The sequence below is a fragment of the Pleurodeles waltl genome, chromosome 8, assembly GCF_031143425.1.
Source record: "Pleurodeles waltl isolate 20211129_DDA chromosome 8, aPleWal1.hap1.20221129, whole genome shotgun sequence".
Lineage (NCBI taxonomy): Eukaryota > Metazoa > Chordata > Amphibia > Caudata > Salamandridae > Pleurodeles > Pleurodeles waltl.
Window position 1 is genome coordinate 154,775,912 of NC_090447.1, and position 14,912 is coordinate 154,790,823.

General features: G+C 47.1%; 1 protein-coding gene across 2 annotated transcripts in view; it reads left to right on the top strand.

Moving 5' to 3' along the window:
• Positions 1-14,912, top strand: part of CCDC81 (coiled-coil domain containing 81) — a 292,165-nt gene that overhangs the window by 97,222 nt on the left and 180,031 nt on the right. For both annotated transcript variants that reach the window (XM_069203991.1, XM_069203990.1), the window contains exon 4: positions 10,066-10,322. In XM_069203991.1, the coding sequence (XP_069060092.1) occupies positions 10,066-10,322 (257 nt within the window). The remainder of the gene's footprint in view (positions 1-10,065; positions 10,323-14,912) is intronic.

Below are 14,912 nucleotides of genomic sequence, written 5' to 3' on the forward strand. Positions count from 1 at the left end.
ATCACCTTCCCGGGGTCATTCTCATTTCCACATTTTGGCGCTGCTGTGTGAAGAAATCGTCTTTCAGCCAGCCACAATGGCAGGACCAGCAGAGTCACGCCGTAATTCCCAGCGCTGTCCAAGCCACATCCCCTATAGTATACTCTTACATCTTGTAACTCTGGGCCCCCTTAATGGGGTGAAAGCACAGATGTCTGGGCTGCTTACCATCCCAGAGAACTCTTGTTATCACTCGTTGCAGCGGGCTGTATGAAAACGCGAAATATCATAAGGACATTTTTGGAAGACATTCAATAAACTAGGAAGAGATATCATCTTAACGGGTAGAGAACGCCACACCTCTATCTTCTGTTTACTTTGATTAAATAAGGAGTGTTAGAAATTAGGTCTTTGGTTGACAGTCAGGTTACCCCCTGTTCAAGCAAGGACCCTCACTCTAGTCAGGGTAAAAGTGAATCACCCTCAGCCAACCCCTGCTTACCCCCTTGGTAGCTTGGCAGAGCAGTAGGCTTAACTTCAGAGTGCTAGGTGTAAAGTATTTGTACCAACACACACAGTAACTTAATGAAAACCCTACAAAATGACACAACACCAGTTTAGAAAAATAGGAAATATTTATCTAAACAAAACAAGACCAAAACGACAAAAATCCACAAAACACAATTATCAATTAAAAATCAAAAAGAGTCTGTAAGTAGTTTTAAACACACACTAATGCTGTCAGCGTAAAAAAGTACCTTGGGCGCGTCAAAAATAACCCCGCACGGGCGAGTGCACGTCAGAAAGGACTTGCGAGTTGTTGATTCCACTCACGAGCGGGACCATGCGTCGTTGCTCCTTTCGCGGGTCGGCGCGTCGTTTCTTCTCTCCGCAGGAGAACGATGCGTTGATCCTGTCAGCACTCTCTGGTGTGGGCAGGCCTTGTGTTGTTTTTCCACGCACAGCGGTACTTGAGTCGGAAATCCAGCCGCACGATGATCCAAAAACCATGCAGCGAAGGTTGTGATCTCCCAGCCTCCATCACCGATGCTACGTCGTTTTCTCCTGCTCCGTGCATCGATTCTTCGGTCGCGTTTCCTGCTAGCGTCGTTTCTCAGCTGCAGAGCCGGCGGTGCGTCGTTTCTTCAGCCGCAGATCGGAGTCATGTCGATCTTTTCCCCGCACGGCGTTCTGTGCGTGGATTTCCTTGTCTTTAGGCTGCCAGCTTCTCCTTTCAGGGTCCCAGGAACTGGATGGGCACCACAGGGCAGAGTAGGAGTCTCTCCAGAGACTCCAGGTGCTGGCAGAGAGAAGTCTCTGCTGTCCCTGAGACTTCAAACAACAGGAGGCAAGCTCTAAATCAAGCCCTTGGAGATTTCTTCTCAGGATGGAAGGCACACAAAGTCCAGTCTTTGCCCTCTTACTCTGGCAGAAGCAGCAACTGCAGGATAGCTCCACAAAGCACAGTCACAGGCAGGGCAGCTCTTCTTCCTCAGCTCTTCAGCTCTTCTCCATGCAGAGGTTCCTCTTGTTTCCAGAAGGGTTTCTCTAGTCTGTGGTTTTGGGTGCCCTTCTTATACCCAATTTCTCCTTTGAAGTAGGCCTACATCAAAGTAAAGTCTCTTTTGAATGTGAAATCCTGCCTTGCCCAGGCCAGGCCCAAGACACTCACCAAGGGTTTGGAGACTGCATTGTGTGAGGGCAGGCAAGGCCCTTTCAGGTGTGAGTGACCACTCCTCCCCTCCCTCCTACCACAGATGTCTCATCAGGATATGCAGGCTACACCCCAGCTCCCTTTGTGTCACTGTCTAGTGTGAGGTGCAACCAGCCCAACTGTCAAACTGACCCAGACAGGGAATCCACAAACAGGCAGAGTCACAGAAATGGTATAAGCAAGAAAATGCTCACTTTCTAAAAGTGGCATTTTCAAACACAAAATCTTAAAATCAACTTTACTAAAAGATGTATTTCTAAATTCTGAGCTCAGAGACCCCAAACTCCACATGTCCATCCGCTCCCAAAGGGAATCTACTCTTTAATCAGATTTAAAGGTAACCCCCCTATTAACCTATGAGAGGGACAGGCCTTGCAACAGTGAAAAACAAATTTAGCAATATTTCACTGTCAGGACATATAAAACACATTACCATATGTCCTGCCTTAACCATACACTGCACCCTGCGGGCCTTCCTTATGGGTGTCTGACATGTAAGAAAAGGGAAGGTTTAGGCTTGGCAAGTGGGTACACTTGCCAAGTCGAATTTACAGTTAAAACTGCACACACAGACACTGCAATCTGGTCTGAGACATGATTACAGAGCTACTTATGTGGGTGGCACAATCAGTGCTGCAGGCCCACCAGTAGCATTTGATTTACATGCAGGCCATGGGCACCTCTAGTGCAGTGTACTAGGGACTTACTAATAAATCAAATATGCCAATCGTGGATAAGCCAATTACATACACATTTTGTAATGGAGCACTTGCACTTTAGCATTGGTTAGCAGTGGTAAATTGCCCAGAGTAATAAAAACAGTAAAATCAGAGTTCAGCACACATCAACAACCAGGGGAACAGAGGCAAAAGGTTAAGGGAGACCACGCCAAGGATGAAAAGTCTAACAAGGATGTTATGCTCAGATCCCCCGCCCGTTGACTGTGCAATGGAACTTGTTTACAGAGCTAATTAAAATGATCAGTAGCTCTCTGCAGACCAGATGCCACTTCGTTATTGTTGTGGTCTCTTGTCTCTGGTATGTATACTGCTTTATCCCACTTGACGATAAGACTAGAAGCCTTTCCATAGATCTGCTGCATATACATCAGTATGGGGATAGAGTTCAGTGGCATAGCTAGTGATTCATGGGCCCTAGTGCAAGAAAGAAAATGTGCCCTCTGGCCCCTGTTGGAACTGTGAAATACAATAGTAATCAGAGTTCAGTCGGCCCCTCAGGCTGCGGGCCCCGGCACCACTGCACCAATGGAAGCTACAACCCTGATAGAATTCAGCAGGTCCTGAAGATACATTAGGATGTCATCAGCAGAAAATGATATCCAGTCTTCCTTTATATTTTACTCACTTGAACCTGCTGAATAGTGGATCTCTTCGTAGCCTCTCTGCAAACTGTTCAGTGGTCATTAGGAATAGGAGTGGCAAAAGAGGGCATCCGTGTCTTGTCCCCCTTCACACCCTGAAAGGGGGGGGAAGGACCCTCTTAACCATAATCCTAGCCCAGAGATCTGCATACAAGACACTTCGAAGAGAGGCCCAAAGTTCATGCAGTCCAGTAACTGGAACATGAAAGGCCTATGCACAGAACTGAAAGTCTTTTCGAAGTCTGAGTATCTGATAGAGATTTCTAGTTGCTGATTCCTTACCTTGGAATTTCCCCCAGGCGTCAGACTGGATCCAGAGATTTTTCTTAGAGCTATATCCTTGTGCGTCGGTAGGTGGCGTCGGTCGACTCTGCGGGCGTCGTTGTCGCCGTGATGACATCGGGAGTAGTATATAGACGCCGCCTTTGCGCAGTGAAGTCAGTTCTTTTCTTTCCGCGCCACGCGCTGATCTGGAGAAGAGCTACCCTGGTCTCTTTTTGACCGACTTCAACCGTTTTGTCGAATTTTTGAGAGAAATTTGGTGCGTCTAGGATGTTCCCGCAGAGCGGTTTCAAGCTGTGCGAGGACTGTCATCGTATGATGTCGGTAACGGATCCTCATCGGGTTTGTCTGTGGTGTCTCGAGTGCGACCACGTGCTCTGAGTGCCGGGCCATGCACCCGAAGGCTTTGAGGGAGCGTCCCTAAAGGTCATGGCGGTCCGGCACTCGACTCTGCGTAGGTCAAGGTCTCGATAGAGAGGAAGGTTTTGAGCCCGGTCGTGGAGCCATCACCACTCGTCTTCTTCAAAATCCTCAGGTCAAAGTAAGAAGAAGTCGAAGAGATCCCATCGCTATCCAACTTCGCTCCGTCGCTCGGCTGATGCGACGCGGGAGGAGCATCCACGCACAAGGGCTCCGTCCTCAGAGCCTACATCTGGGTCGGCTCCGTGCTTCCCCGAGTTTCCCGGAGCCGCAGGGACCCCCGCCCAGCTTAAAGAGTTTTATGAGGCCATGCACCTCATCTTTGGGCGGTCCGACCCCGATACGGCACCTTTGGGCCCAAGGGGTTCGGATGAGGGTCCTTCGGGTTTCGCGCCGGCGGCTTCGGCTCCAGCAACTGAGGTCACCTCCGGATCTGCACGCACCCTTGAGACCTTACCCGGCACTGCGTCGATTGTAGACGCTCCGGACTTTGGTAGTGCCCACTATCTACGTCGACCCGATTCTTAACCCCGACGACTCGGAGTCGGAGCACCGTCGGCCGACGCCGCCTTTGACTTCGATGGGGCCTATTTGTCCCAGGTCGGATTGGGACCCTTTTTCTTATGGGTACGAATATGGGGAAGGATTGGAGGGGTCCCTGGACCCTTATGAATACCAGGATGACCATTCTATGGACTGGGCTCAGGAATTGTCGACACCAGTGGTCTGGATACTTCTCCTGACGCTGGCATGCTGTCTCCTCCTACCGTGGCTACAGCAGAGGGAGCGACTTATGGTATGGTGGCCAGTAGGGCAGCTGAGGTCCTCGGTCTTGAGCTTCCCACTGTTAAGGTCAGGTCTAATCTCCTGACGGAGGTGCTTCAGCCTGGGGCTTCTACTTCAGAACCCCTTTTGCTGTTTAATGAAGCCCTCACCGATGTCCTTTTGGGTACCTGTCCAAACCCAAAACAGGGGCTCCTGTAAACAGGACTATCGCACGCCGCCATCGGCCCGCTCCGAACGATCCTAAATTCCTGTCCCAACACTCCACGCCTGAGAGTCTTGTTATCCAGGCTTCCTCCTCTTCTTCAGGCGCATTTCCTTCCGCACCCCGGGACAGGGAATCCAAAAGGCTGGAACAGTTTGGCAAGAAGATATTTTCTTCCTCCAGTCTCGCGCTGCGGTCTGTGAACACCGCATGCCTTTTGGGCCGCTTTACCCACTCTTTTGCGCAAGTCCTGCCTCAGATACTGGAGGAGGCCCGTGCTATCGTCTCACAAGGTGTGAACGATGGGAGAGATGCGGCAAAGTTGACAATCCGTTGTGGGCTGGACACGACCGACTCTCTGGGCAGATCGGTTGCTACCACGGTGGCCTTATGACGCCACGCCTGGTTGCGTACTTCTGGTTTTTCTGGGGATGTCCAACAGTCATTCATGGACATGCCCTTTGATGGCTCACGTCTCTTCGGAGACAAAGTGGACTCGGCCTTGGAGAGATTCAAGGATTCCCGGTCTACGGCTCGGTCCCTTGGTCTTTCCTCTGCCCCTCACCCCCCACAGTCTGCTTTTCGCCCCTTTCGTGTCCACGGAAGGGGCCCCCTGTCACGTCCTCCACCCAGCCACTGTGCCACCCATGCTGTTCAGCCATTGCGTGGCCCGGGACGCAGAATCCCACGTGGCCGTGGGACAGGGAACCAGAAGTCTGCCTAGTCCACCTCTGCCCCCGCTGCAGCCTCCAAACCCTCCTAGTCCGTCCCCTCACTCCCATCCAGTTGGTGGCAGGATTCGCGATCACCTGCCCCACTGGGAAAACATCACCACAGACAGGTAGGTTTTGCAGATAGTTCGAAAGGGCTACTCCCTCCCTTTCGAATCTGCTCCACCAACCATGCCTCCATCCTTCAGTCACCTTCCATAGCATCATTTGATGCTTCTCCGCCAGGACGTCGCAGCTCTCTTGGCCAAGGGAGCTATAGAAAAGGTCCTTGTGACCAAAGTAGGTCGTGGTTGTTAGTCCCGCTACTTTCTGATACCAAAAAAGGACAAGGGCTTACGTCCTGTCCTAGACCTTCGGAACCTAAACTACTTCCTCAAGAAGGAGAAATTCAGTATTCTCACCCTGACTCAGGTTCTGTCTGCCTTGGACTCAGGAGACATGATGGTAGCGTTGGACTTGCAGGACGCTTATTTCCACATCCCCATGCTGCCTGCCCACAGACGTTACCTACGATTCGTGGTAGGTCAAGAGCACTTTCAGTTTACCGTGCTCCCCTTCAGCCTTACCAGCTCCCCTCGGGTGTTCATGAAAGTGATGGCAGTGGTTGCAGCTCATCTGCGCAGGTTAGGGGTCTCAGTCATCCCCTACCTCGACGACTGGCTGTTGAAGGTGGACTTGCCCCAGAGAGTCATCTCCCACCTTCAGACTATGGCGAACCTCCTGCACATGCTGGGGTTCACTATAAATGTGCCGAGTCACACCTGACTCCCTCTCAGACACTCCCTTTCATCGGAGCAGTTCTGGACACAGTGCAGTTTCGGGGTTATCTTCCCGAAAGGCGAGTCCAAGACATTCAGGCTATGACTCCGATCTTTCGGCCTCGGTCTTGGGTTTCGGTGAGACTGACTCTGAGGCTGCTGGGCCTCATGGCCTCCTGTATCCTGCTAGTAACACATGCCAGATGGCGTATACAGGCTCTGCAGTGGGACCTGAAGTTCCAGTGGGCGCAGCATCAGGGGAATCTCTCCGACATGGTCCAGATCTCAGAGGAAACTACGAAAGACCTGCAGTGGTGGCTTTCGAATCCGCATTGGGTCCACGGCAGATCCCTCTCCCTTCCCCAACTAGATCTCTCTATAGTGACAGATGCGTCACTTCGGGGTTGGGGCCGCCACATGGGAGAGGCGGAGATCAAAGGGCTCTGGCCTCCGGCGGAGTCTGGACTCCATATCAATCTTCTGGCGCTCCGGGCGATCAGGCTTGCGTTGAAAGCATTCCTTCCCTCTCTCAAAGGGAAAGTGGTGCAGGTGTTCACTGACAATACTACCGCCATGTGGTACTACAACAAACAGGGTGGAGTAGGGTCCTGGACCCTTTGTCAGGAGGCACTACGCCTCTGGACATGGCTGGAACATCAGTGCATTACCCTGATGGTTCAACATCTCGCGGGTTCCCTCAACGCCAGAGCGGACAAACTCAGCCGTCGATGCACAGCCGATCACAAATGGCGTCTCCATCCGGAGGTGGGGCAAGGTCTCTTTCAGCAGTGGGGAGAGCCTTGGTTAGATCTGTTTGCCTCCGCAGAGAACTCGCAATGCTAGCTGTTTTGCGCGTTGGAGTTTCGTCTCGAGTAGAATTCCAGCCTCCTTTCCGCCTTCCCGCATATACCTCTTTTGCCCAGAGTTCTCAAGAAAATCAGGAACGACCGGGCCCAAGTCATCTTGGTGGCTCCGGACTGGGCACAGAGAGTATGGTATCCAGAGCTATTGAGCATGCCCATCGAAGCTCCACTCAGGCTGCCTCTTCAGGCGGATCTTCTGTCGCAGCAACAGGGGATGGTTCTTCACCCGAACCTGTCCAACCTCCGCCTTCATGCGTGGAGACTGAGCATCGACAGTTGACGGCTTTTGAACTTCCACCCAAAGTCTTCGATGTTATGTTGGCAGCCAGGCGCCCATGACCAAAACTGTATACGCCTGTCGTTGGAATTAATTTGTGGCATGGTGTACCAACAAATCTGTGGATCCCCTTTCTGCCCCTCTATTCGAGGTTCTTCTGTTCATTCTTTCTTTGGCCCAGCAGGGCTCTGCTTTGGGCACCCTTAAAGGGTATTTATCTGCCATTTCGGCCTTTCTTAGCTACCTGATCAGTCCTCACTCTTTAAATCTCCTATTGTGAGTAGATTCCTAAAAGGACACACCCATTTATTTCTTCCCACTCCATTTATCATGCCTCAGTGGGACCTCAATCTTGTACTTACTTATGTGATGTGTACTCCCTTTGAGCTAATGCATAATTGTCCCTTGCGGCTCCTCACCTTCAAAACTGTCTTTCTTGTTGCTATCACCTCTGCTCACAGGGTGAGTGAGCTTCAGGCCCTTCCCTCAAAACCTCCATACTTCTCTGTGCACCCTGACAAAGTAGTGTTGCGCACTAAGGCTTCCTTCCTTCCTAAGGTGGTCACTTCTTTTCATGTAGGCCAGTCCATCACTCTGCCTACTTTCTGCGCACCCCCACATCCCTCTCATGAGGAGGAGAGACTCCACCGTCTGGACCCAAAAAGACCGTTGGCGTTCTACCTCAATCGTACTAAAGATTTCCAGTTGGATGATCAACTCTTCGTTGTGTATGTGGGTGCGAAAAAAGGGAAGGTGGTGCAAAAGCGTACCATCTCTCGATGGGTGCTTCTTTGCATCAAAATGTGCTATGCTTTGGCCAAGAAGCAACCTCCTGAGGGCATGCGTGCTCATTCCACCAGAGCAACTGCTGCTTCCACTGCGTTAGCACATGGAGTTCTGTCCTGGATATCTGCCAGGCAGCTAGGTGTGCATCCCTGCACACGTTTGCTAAACACTATTGTCTGGACAGTCAGGTCCGTCGGGACGGCTACTTTGGTCGTTCAGTTCTGCAGGACTTCCTAGTATGACCTTGGTTCGCAGCGCACCACCGAGGATGGCATTGCTTAGGTATCTATTCTAAGGTAAGGAATCTGCAACTAGAAGTCTCTATCAGATGTACAAGTTACTTACCTTTGGTAACGAAATATCTGGTAGAGACATATTCTAGTTGCAGATTCCTTACCGCCCACCCATCCTCCACGCTTGCGAACTGATTACTAGGGACAGGGATTCCCCCTTTCAGGTCCTTAGCTCTGGCGCACCAATCTCAGTGTTCTTAGCGGCTCTGCGCTTTATCGTGGAAAGTTGTTAAAAGAAACTGACATCACTGCACGAAGGAGGCGTCTATATACTACTCCCGATGTCATCGCGGCGACTATGACGCCAACGACGCCCGCAGATTTGACCGATGTCACCTACCGACGCGCAAGGGTATTGCTCGAAGAAAAATCTCTGGATCCAGTCTGACGCCTGGGGGAAATTCTAAGGTAAGGAATCTGCAACTAGAATATGTCTCTACCAGATATTTTGTTACCGAAGGTAAGTAACTTGTACACCAAAGCTTTGTGCCCCCAGGGGCCCATGAGCATGCAAGGGCAATGCTAAGGCAAGAACTGCAAGCCTAAAAGATAGAGCTGCTTTATCTGGGGATGGCAGCCTGCTTTGCTTCCCCGCAGAGCTGAGAACCGGTGGCAGCGAGAAGACCGTGGCATTTAGGGGCGTGGCGGATGCTGTGGAGTAAGTAACTTGCCAGGAGTTAAATGATTTGCGCAGTAGCACAAGCAAATGGAAATTATCCTTGGGCAATGGGAATGTGTTAAACCGATGTTCTCTAGGGATTGCTTGAATCATTTTCTAATTTATTGGCGCAGTGACAGTGATTACTGGGTCTTTCTCGCTGTGTGGAACTGTGAGATTAGGTTTAGAAATCAAAGTGAGTTGTTGAGTGCTATAAATTATGATCTTTTTCTCTCCCATGCTCATCACTCATCAGTCTCCTCGGCAGGCAGTGAAATTGCGAAAGCTGTATATTGTGGCGGTGAATGGATGATGCTTAAATGTATCAAAATATGCTGTATTTGCTAGCAGCTAGGCTACATTTCCCATTTTTGGCCTTTAGTGGCGTGGAAAGATGTTCTATAAAAAAGATTTACGAATAAGCAGAAAGGAATTGTAATTTTCTACTCGGTTTGATAAAAAAAAATTTAACCATTGAACAAAAATGAACCCTGTATCAGCAGATGAGAACACAACATTTCATAAAGTGAAGTTGTTTACTAGATTTATTGACATTAATGTAATCCTATGTTTTTTTGATACAGGAAGTGTACGTTTTTTTAAATTTTACTTCATTTATTGAGCTTCGATAGTGATCAATTTAAAGCATTAAATAGAGGGATTTTCCCTATTGAGCGAATACAGGATCAAATATTAAATACTTGCAAAATTATATTTAGTCCCTTGGGTGATATTTCAGTTGTCTTCTCAGTCTTATGGCACTAAATGAATTACTTGATGTCATTTTTCAATTAATTTCACATTGAAAAGTATTTGTAATCCTTGTACGACCTTTTATTTAATGTCTACTATAATTCGATTTTTTTTAAATTTAGTGTTGATTGCATAATAGGATCGAACAATAAATAAACACAAAAATATGTTTAATCTCTTAGGTGATGTTCCAGTTGTTCCACTCAATTTCATGGCACTGTCCTTGGGCAGTTCATTTACCAGGGACTTAGTGGAAGGATGTGTTAAGGAGACCTTGCAGCTGTTCTCGCGCTCCATCGCTATCAAGCAGAATGCGGAATTCACGTTCACAGGGATTGGAGTGCTCATCATCAGAGATGGCAAGGTGAAAATGAAGTTCTTCAAAGAATTCCTTCATTCCATGGATGGATCCGGGAATCTGGTGAAGGCTCTGGTGAATGTGAGTGTCGTTTATTATTACAGCTTTACACTGTTTTTTAAATGTTCCATTCCGTGTTTTTTCTTTAGCACGTACATTTGTGACGTGCAGGTGGCAGAAAAAGAAAGTCTGTTAGATTATCTGGCTACAAACACTAACACACTACTCAAGAATATTCAGAAACCAGTAATAAGACATCATGTATAAAGACTTGTTTGATCAAACTATTCCATTGGTTTCGTATCATCGGAAGGAAATGTATTGTATGTAACAATGTATTTGGCGTTTAGCCTGATGAGGCCACACTTTGCTCTGATTGCCACTGGGTCACACACACTTTTCGGAGTGCATAGTTGCTGATGGTATTGGATTTGCTCTGTATGGCAGGTAGTGCATGAGGTGCATGGCTTTCAGAGACAGGCGGCACATTGATATGTGAATGCATGTGTTGAATGCTGCAGTACGCGTGAGTGTTGCAGAGACTGCGAGTAGACAAAGCATGCTTACATTCGAGTTTTCGAAACATTTAAATGGGTATCTGCATCATGCGAAAGGGAAGAGCCACATTTTAGTGCTCTCCAGAATTTCAGATGATCATCCATTCTCATTTTTGTAGTAATTGTGTTCCATAGTTAAATACCTGGACACAGTAGGAGCTTCAGTCAGCGTGTTGTTTTTTCAGTGTGTGGATGGTCGAGAAGACTGCCATCCGAGAGTGTAATGGTCCTGCTTGGCAATAGGCACAGACTTTCTATAGAAGAAAGAGTGGTACACTTCTTTGGAATTCTTGATATACAAAACACATTGCTTTGAAGGTGACATGCCAAGCCACAACCATTCACGTATATGCAGCTTGGTGAGATGTGTGTCTGAAATCCTAGACTGAGGATGGCCTTCAACATGGAGCCTGTTGTCATAGTCAAGCTGGGAAATCATTAATGCGATGGCCATTTGAACTTTTGTGGGAAATGTCAGAATGGGAATATTTTTCAAAGGCACCTCACCATGTTGGTACATTAAAAAATGATTTATCTGTGATCTGATAGAAAGATTTCAGTCTATAATCACCCCTGAATTCATCACTTTGTTGCATGCTGTTATCTAGGTTTTTTGCCTGTTTAACGTGATGTAGTTAGATACCTTCCAGTGCTCAACAGCATGTATGCTTTGAATGATGTGTAGGGAGCCAAGTTCCAATGGATTTTTGTGATTTTGTATGTCTTGTGTATCTGCATTGTTATAGCAGTTTAGACTGAAGGCGGGGATAAGGTCAGGTAGAGGGCTGAAATAAATACTGAGCAGAAGTGGAGCAAAGGAATGTCAGCTGTGGACCTATGTGGACTTGCATGGTGCTGCATAAAAGGGAGGAAGTGAAATGATGATTGATCAGTGAATTAGGAAGGAGGCAATTTAGTTAATAATAGTTCCTCTAATCCTGTTTTGTAAAGTTTCTCTTAAAGCTGAGGCAGATAAACCATATCAAAAACAGATGATAGCTCATGCGGGATAAATACTTCTTCTCCATTTGAAAATATCATCCCACAAGCAGTTCTGCATCAGCTCTGCTTCTGGGACTGACTTCAGTTAAGTAATTTGAAAGAAGGGTATTTTCCTTTGGAAATGGTGATATTTAACTGAAGGCAGGTCTTTCCTTAGGTTTGCCCATGAACGGACTATTGGAAATTGGCTGATGGAAGGATTAGCATGAGCCAGGCCCAGGTGTGCTGCTTCCAGAAAATGTATATGGTTAAACTCTCCCCTCTTCAGGACTAGCCTACATTGTCGTGAGGCCTTTTTAAAGGTCTAATGAACTGACTTAGTGTGGCCTAATTCACTTGGTCTCGGTAAACTTTAATATGAAAATTAGGCGGGTGGAATTTGGTAGCCAAATGCCTTGCATGTTTGTCTCAGAACAAGCTAAAACTTGTTATTGGCATTTTATTTTTGCATAGCACTGCAGTAGAAAGTGAAGGTGCTTCTGAGGTGTTAAACCAAGTTGCAGCACTGCTGGACATACAACTGGGTTCTGTTTTTCATCATTAATATTAATTGCAAATTCCTGGGGGTTTAAATGTTTCACTTACACCAAAAAATTATACTTTTCTTATGATGAAAATGTATTAATAGAATCCAGTCGTCATTTAGTGTGCTGAAAAATAACCTACCCTGTTGAGAATGTATTTCTGCAAAGAGCAGGTTTAATATTAATGGCTAATGTGCCGCCCATACTGAAACTCTCTGGTGTCAGTGTCGTCCCTTTAGCCATCAGTTTGAAATTATGACTGAGTGTTGAAGAAAAATAGAACTTTTGTGTTACATACATAACAGTTACTGCCTGATCAGACCAGCCAATATGTAACATCATATTTCCCACCAGTAGCACCCTGGCGACTCACAGAACAAGAAGGCAGTATACTGACATACCATATTACACGTCGAGTTTTTAGAGTCAAGGGCCGAACACCCAGAACCCAGGACTTTGGCGAGATAACCCCTCTATTGAGCCATACAATTAAATTCAACAAGTATTGCGGAGAATTTCTTGCCTGTAAGTGCCACCTTTTTTGTTATGTTGGGAGAGGGTACCCCATCAGTAAACCAAGAAGAACCTGCTCATAGGACAGGTCACACCTATGTTTTTGACTAAGCACAATATCCACAAATATTTAAAACAAATATCCACAAATATTTAAAAGGCTTTACTTGACCCTTCAAGGCCTTCCTTCCCTTGTATGTCAGTCAGCCATGAGCTTCCAACAGTTTCTCAGGTCAGAAGTGTGACCTACATCCTTCTTTCGCCCACCCCCTGGCCTCTAGGCCTACCTCCCTTGCCTCTGCGAGTCATTGTGCTTGCCAGAGTAATGTCAGTGAAGAAGTGTGTCATCATTGTGGTTGATCTTGTGTTTAGCTGAATAGAGCATTGCATGTGGAACCTCTTGCCACAGTTACTGCTCTCCCAGGAAGGTTGCAGGGACGAGCCTTCACCCATACTCAGCGCTTACATCAGCTTGTTGCATGATGCGCAATACGCAAAGTTATGGGGGACTGACAGCAGTGGGGAAATTGATTGATTTTAAGGATTTTTCTGCCAGGCTTTCTGAGCTCCTTATAGACCTGTCATCTTGACAGCTGGCTTGCTAGCATCCTTTTCCGCAATGATGAACTGTTGATGATTCCACACTTTAATGACAAAGAAGTGATAAATAGCATAAATGATCAGGAAGCCAGTGTGTCCTAGGAATTGCATTTCATTATTGCTAATTTACTTAAAGCAGAGTCGAAGCGTTGGGGCTTTTCCCTGTATACCCTCTCCAGTGCCTTAAGTTACCATCTCACCCCACTGGAGTGGAGAAGCATGCAGAATGCCCCAATTTCCAAGAAGGGAGATCAGACCGATCCAGGCAATAATAGGCCAGTCTTAGTAACCAATGTTGCAGCCAACATATTGGAAAGCAGCTCTGACTCACATCCATGTTTTACTGTGGTTTTTAAGAATTTAGGGCCAGATGTATGTAGGTCCGAGATTGCGACTCGGAAATTGCGAGTCTATCCGACTCGCAATTTCCGAGTCGCAATCTCGGATGCAGAACGGTGTCTCAGACACCGTCTGCGACTCGCTATGGGGTCACAAAGACCCACCTCATCAATATTCATGAGGTGGGTCGCATTTTGCGACCCCATAGCGGGTCCCTGCACTCACAGGGATGGTGGCCTGCTGAAGTCAGCAGACCTCCATGTCTGTGACTGCTTTTTAAATAAAGCAGTTTTTTTTTTAATTTTGCAGCCCGTTTTCCTTAAAGGAAAACGAGTTGCAAAATGAAAACAATACCGAAACCATTTGGTTTCGTTTTTTCAGGGTATGCAGTGGTCCATAGAACCACTGCCTGCTCTGAAAAAATATTTTTTACGACATTCACAAAGGGGAAGGGGTCCCATGGGGACCCCTTCCCTTTTGCGAATGAGTTACCACCAGTGTGACACTGGTGGTAACTGCGAGTTGCTTTGCGACCGCATTCGCGGTCACAAAGCAATTCTGAACACCCCTTCCTATTTGCGAGTCGCATTCCCAAATTGCGAGTCGGTATCGACTCGCAATTTGGGAATGAGCATCGCGTTAGGCCATTTGCATGGCGCAAACTGAGATTTTCGCAGTTTGCGACATGCAAACGGCTTGCTACATCTGGCCCTTAATTTTCTGAGAACCAGGCATTATTTAGGGAAGGTGTATGACCCATGTGTTTGTGCATATGACCTTATTTCAAATATTGTTTATAAGTAATTGACATACTAATTCATTGTATTATTAATTTTAGTGTTATTATTAATAATATTAATGTTGTTATTTTTCTCCTCCTCCTTTTTATTTTGCTTCATAACAAACTGGCATTTCTGAGCACTGTAAATAACAGGTTTAACTGTCACCAAATTTCTTAACCAGTTTATTAACTTTGAAAGGTGGAAAGTTCACTGTGCCTTGCTGGTGTTGAAATTGATGGTCTCTTGAAAGATAACATTGTTGTAGGTTTTATGGACTTTATGTCAACTTTTCATTATCTTAATAAAACTCTCTGGGCAGTGCATTTTTGGGTTAGTACCGACCCAGCCATAGTG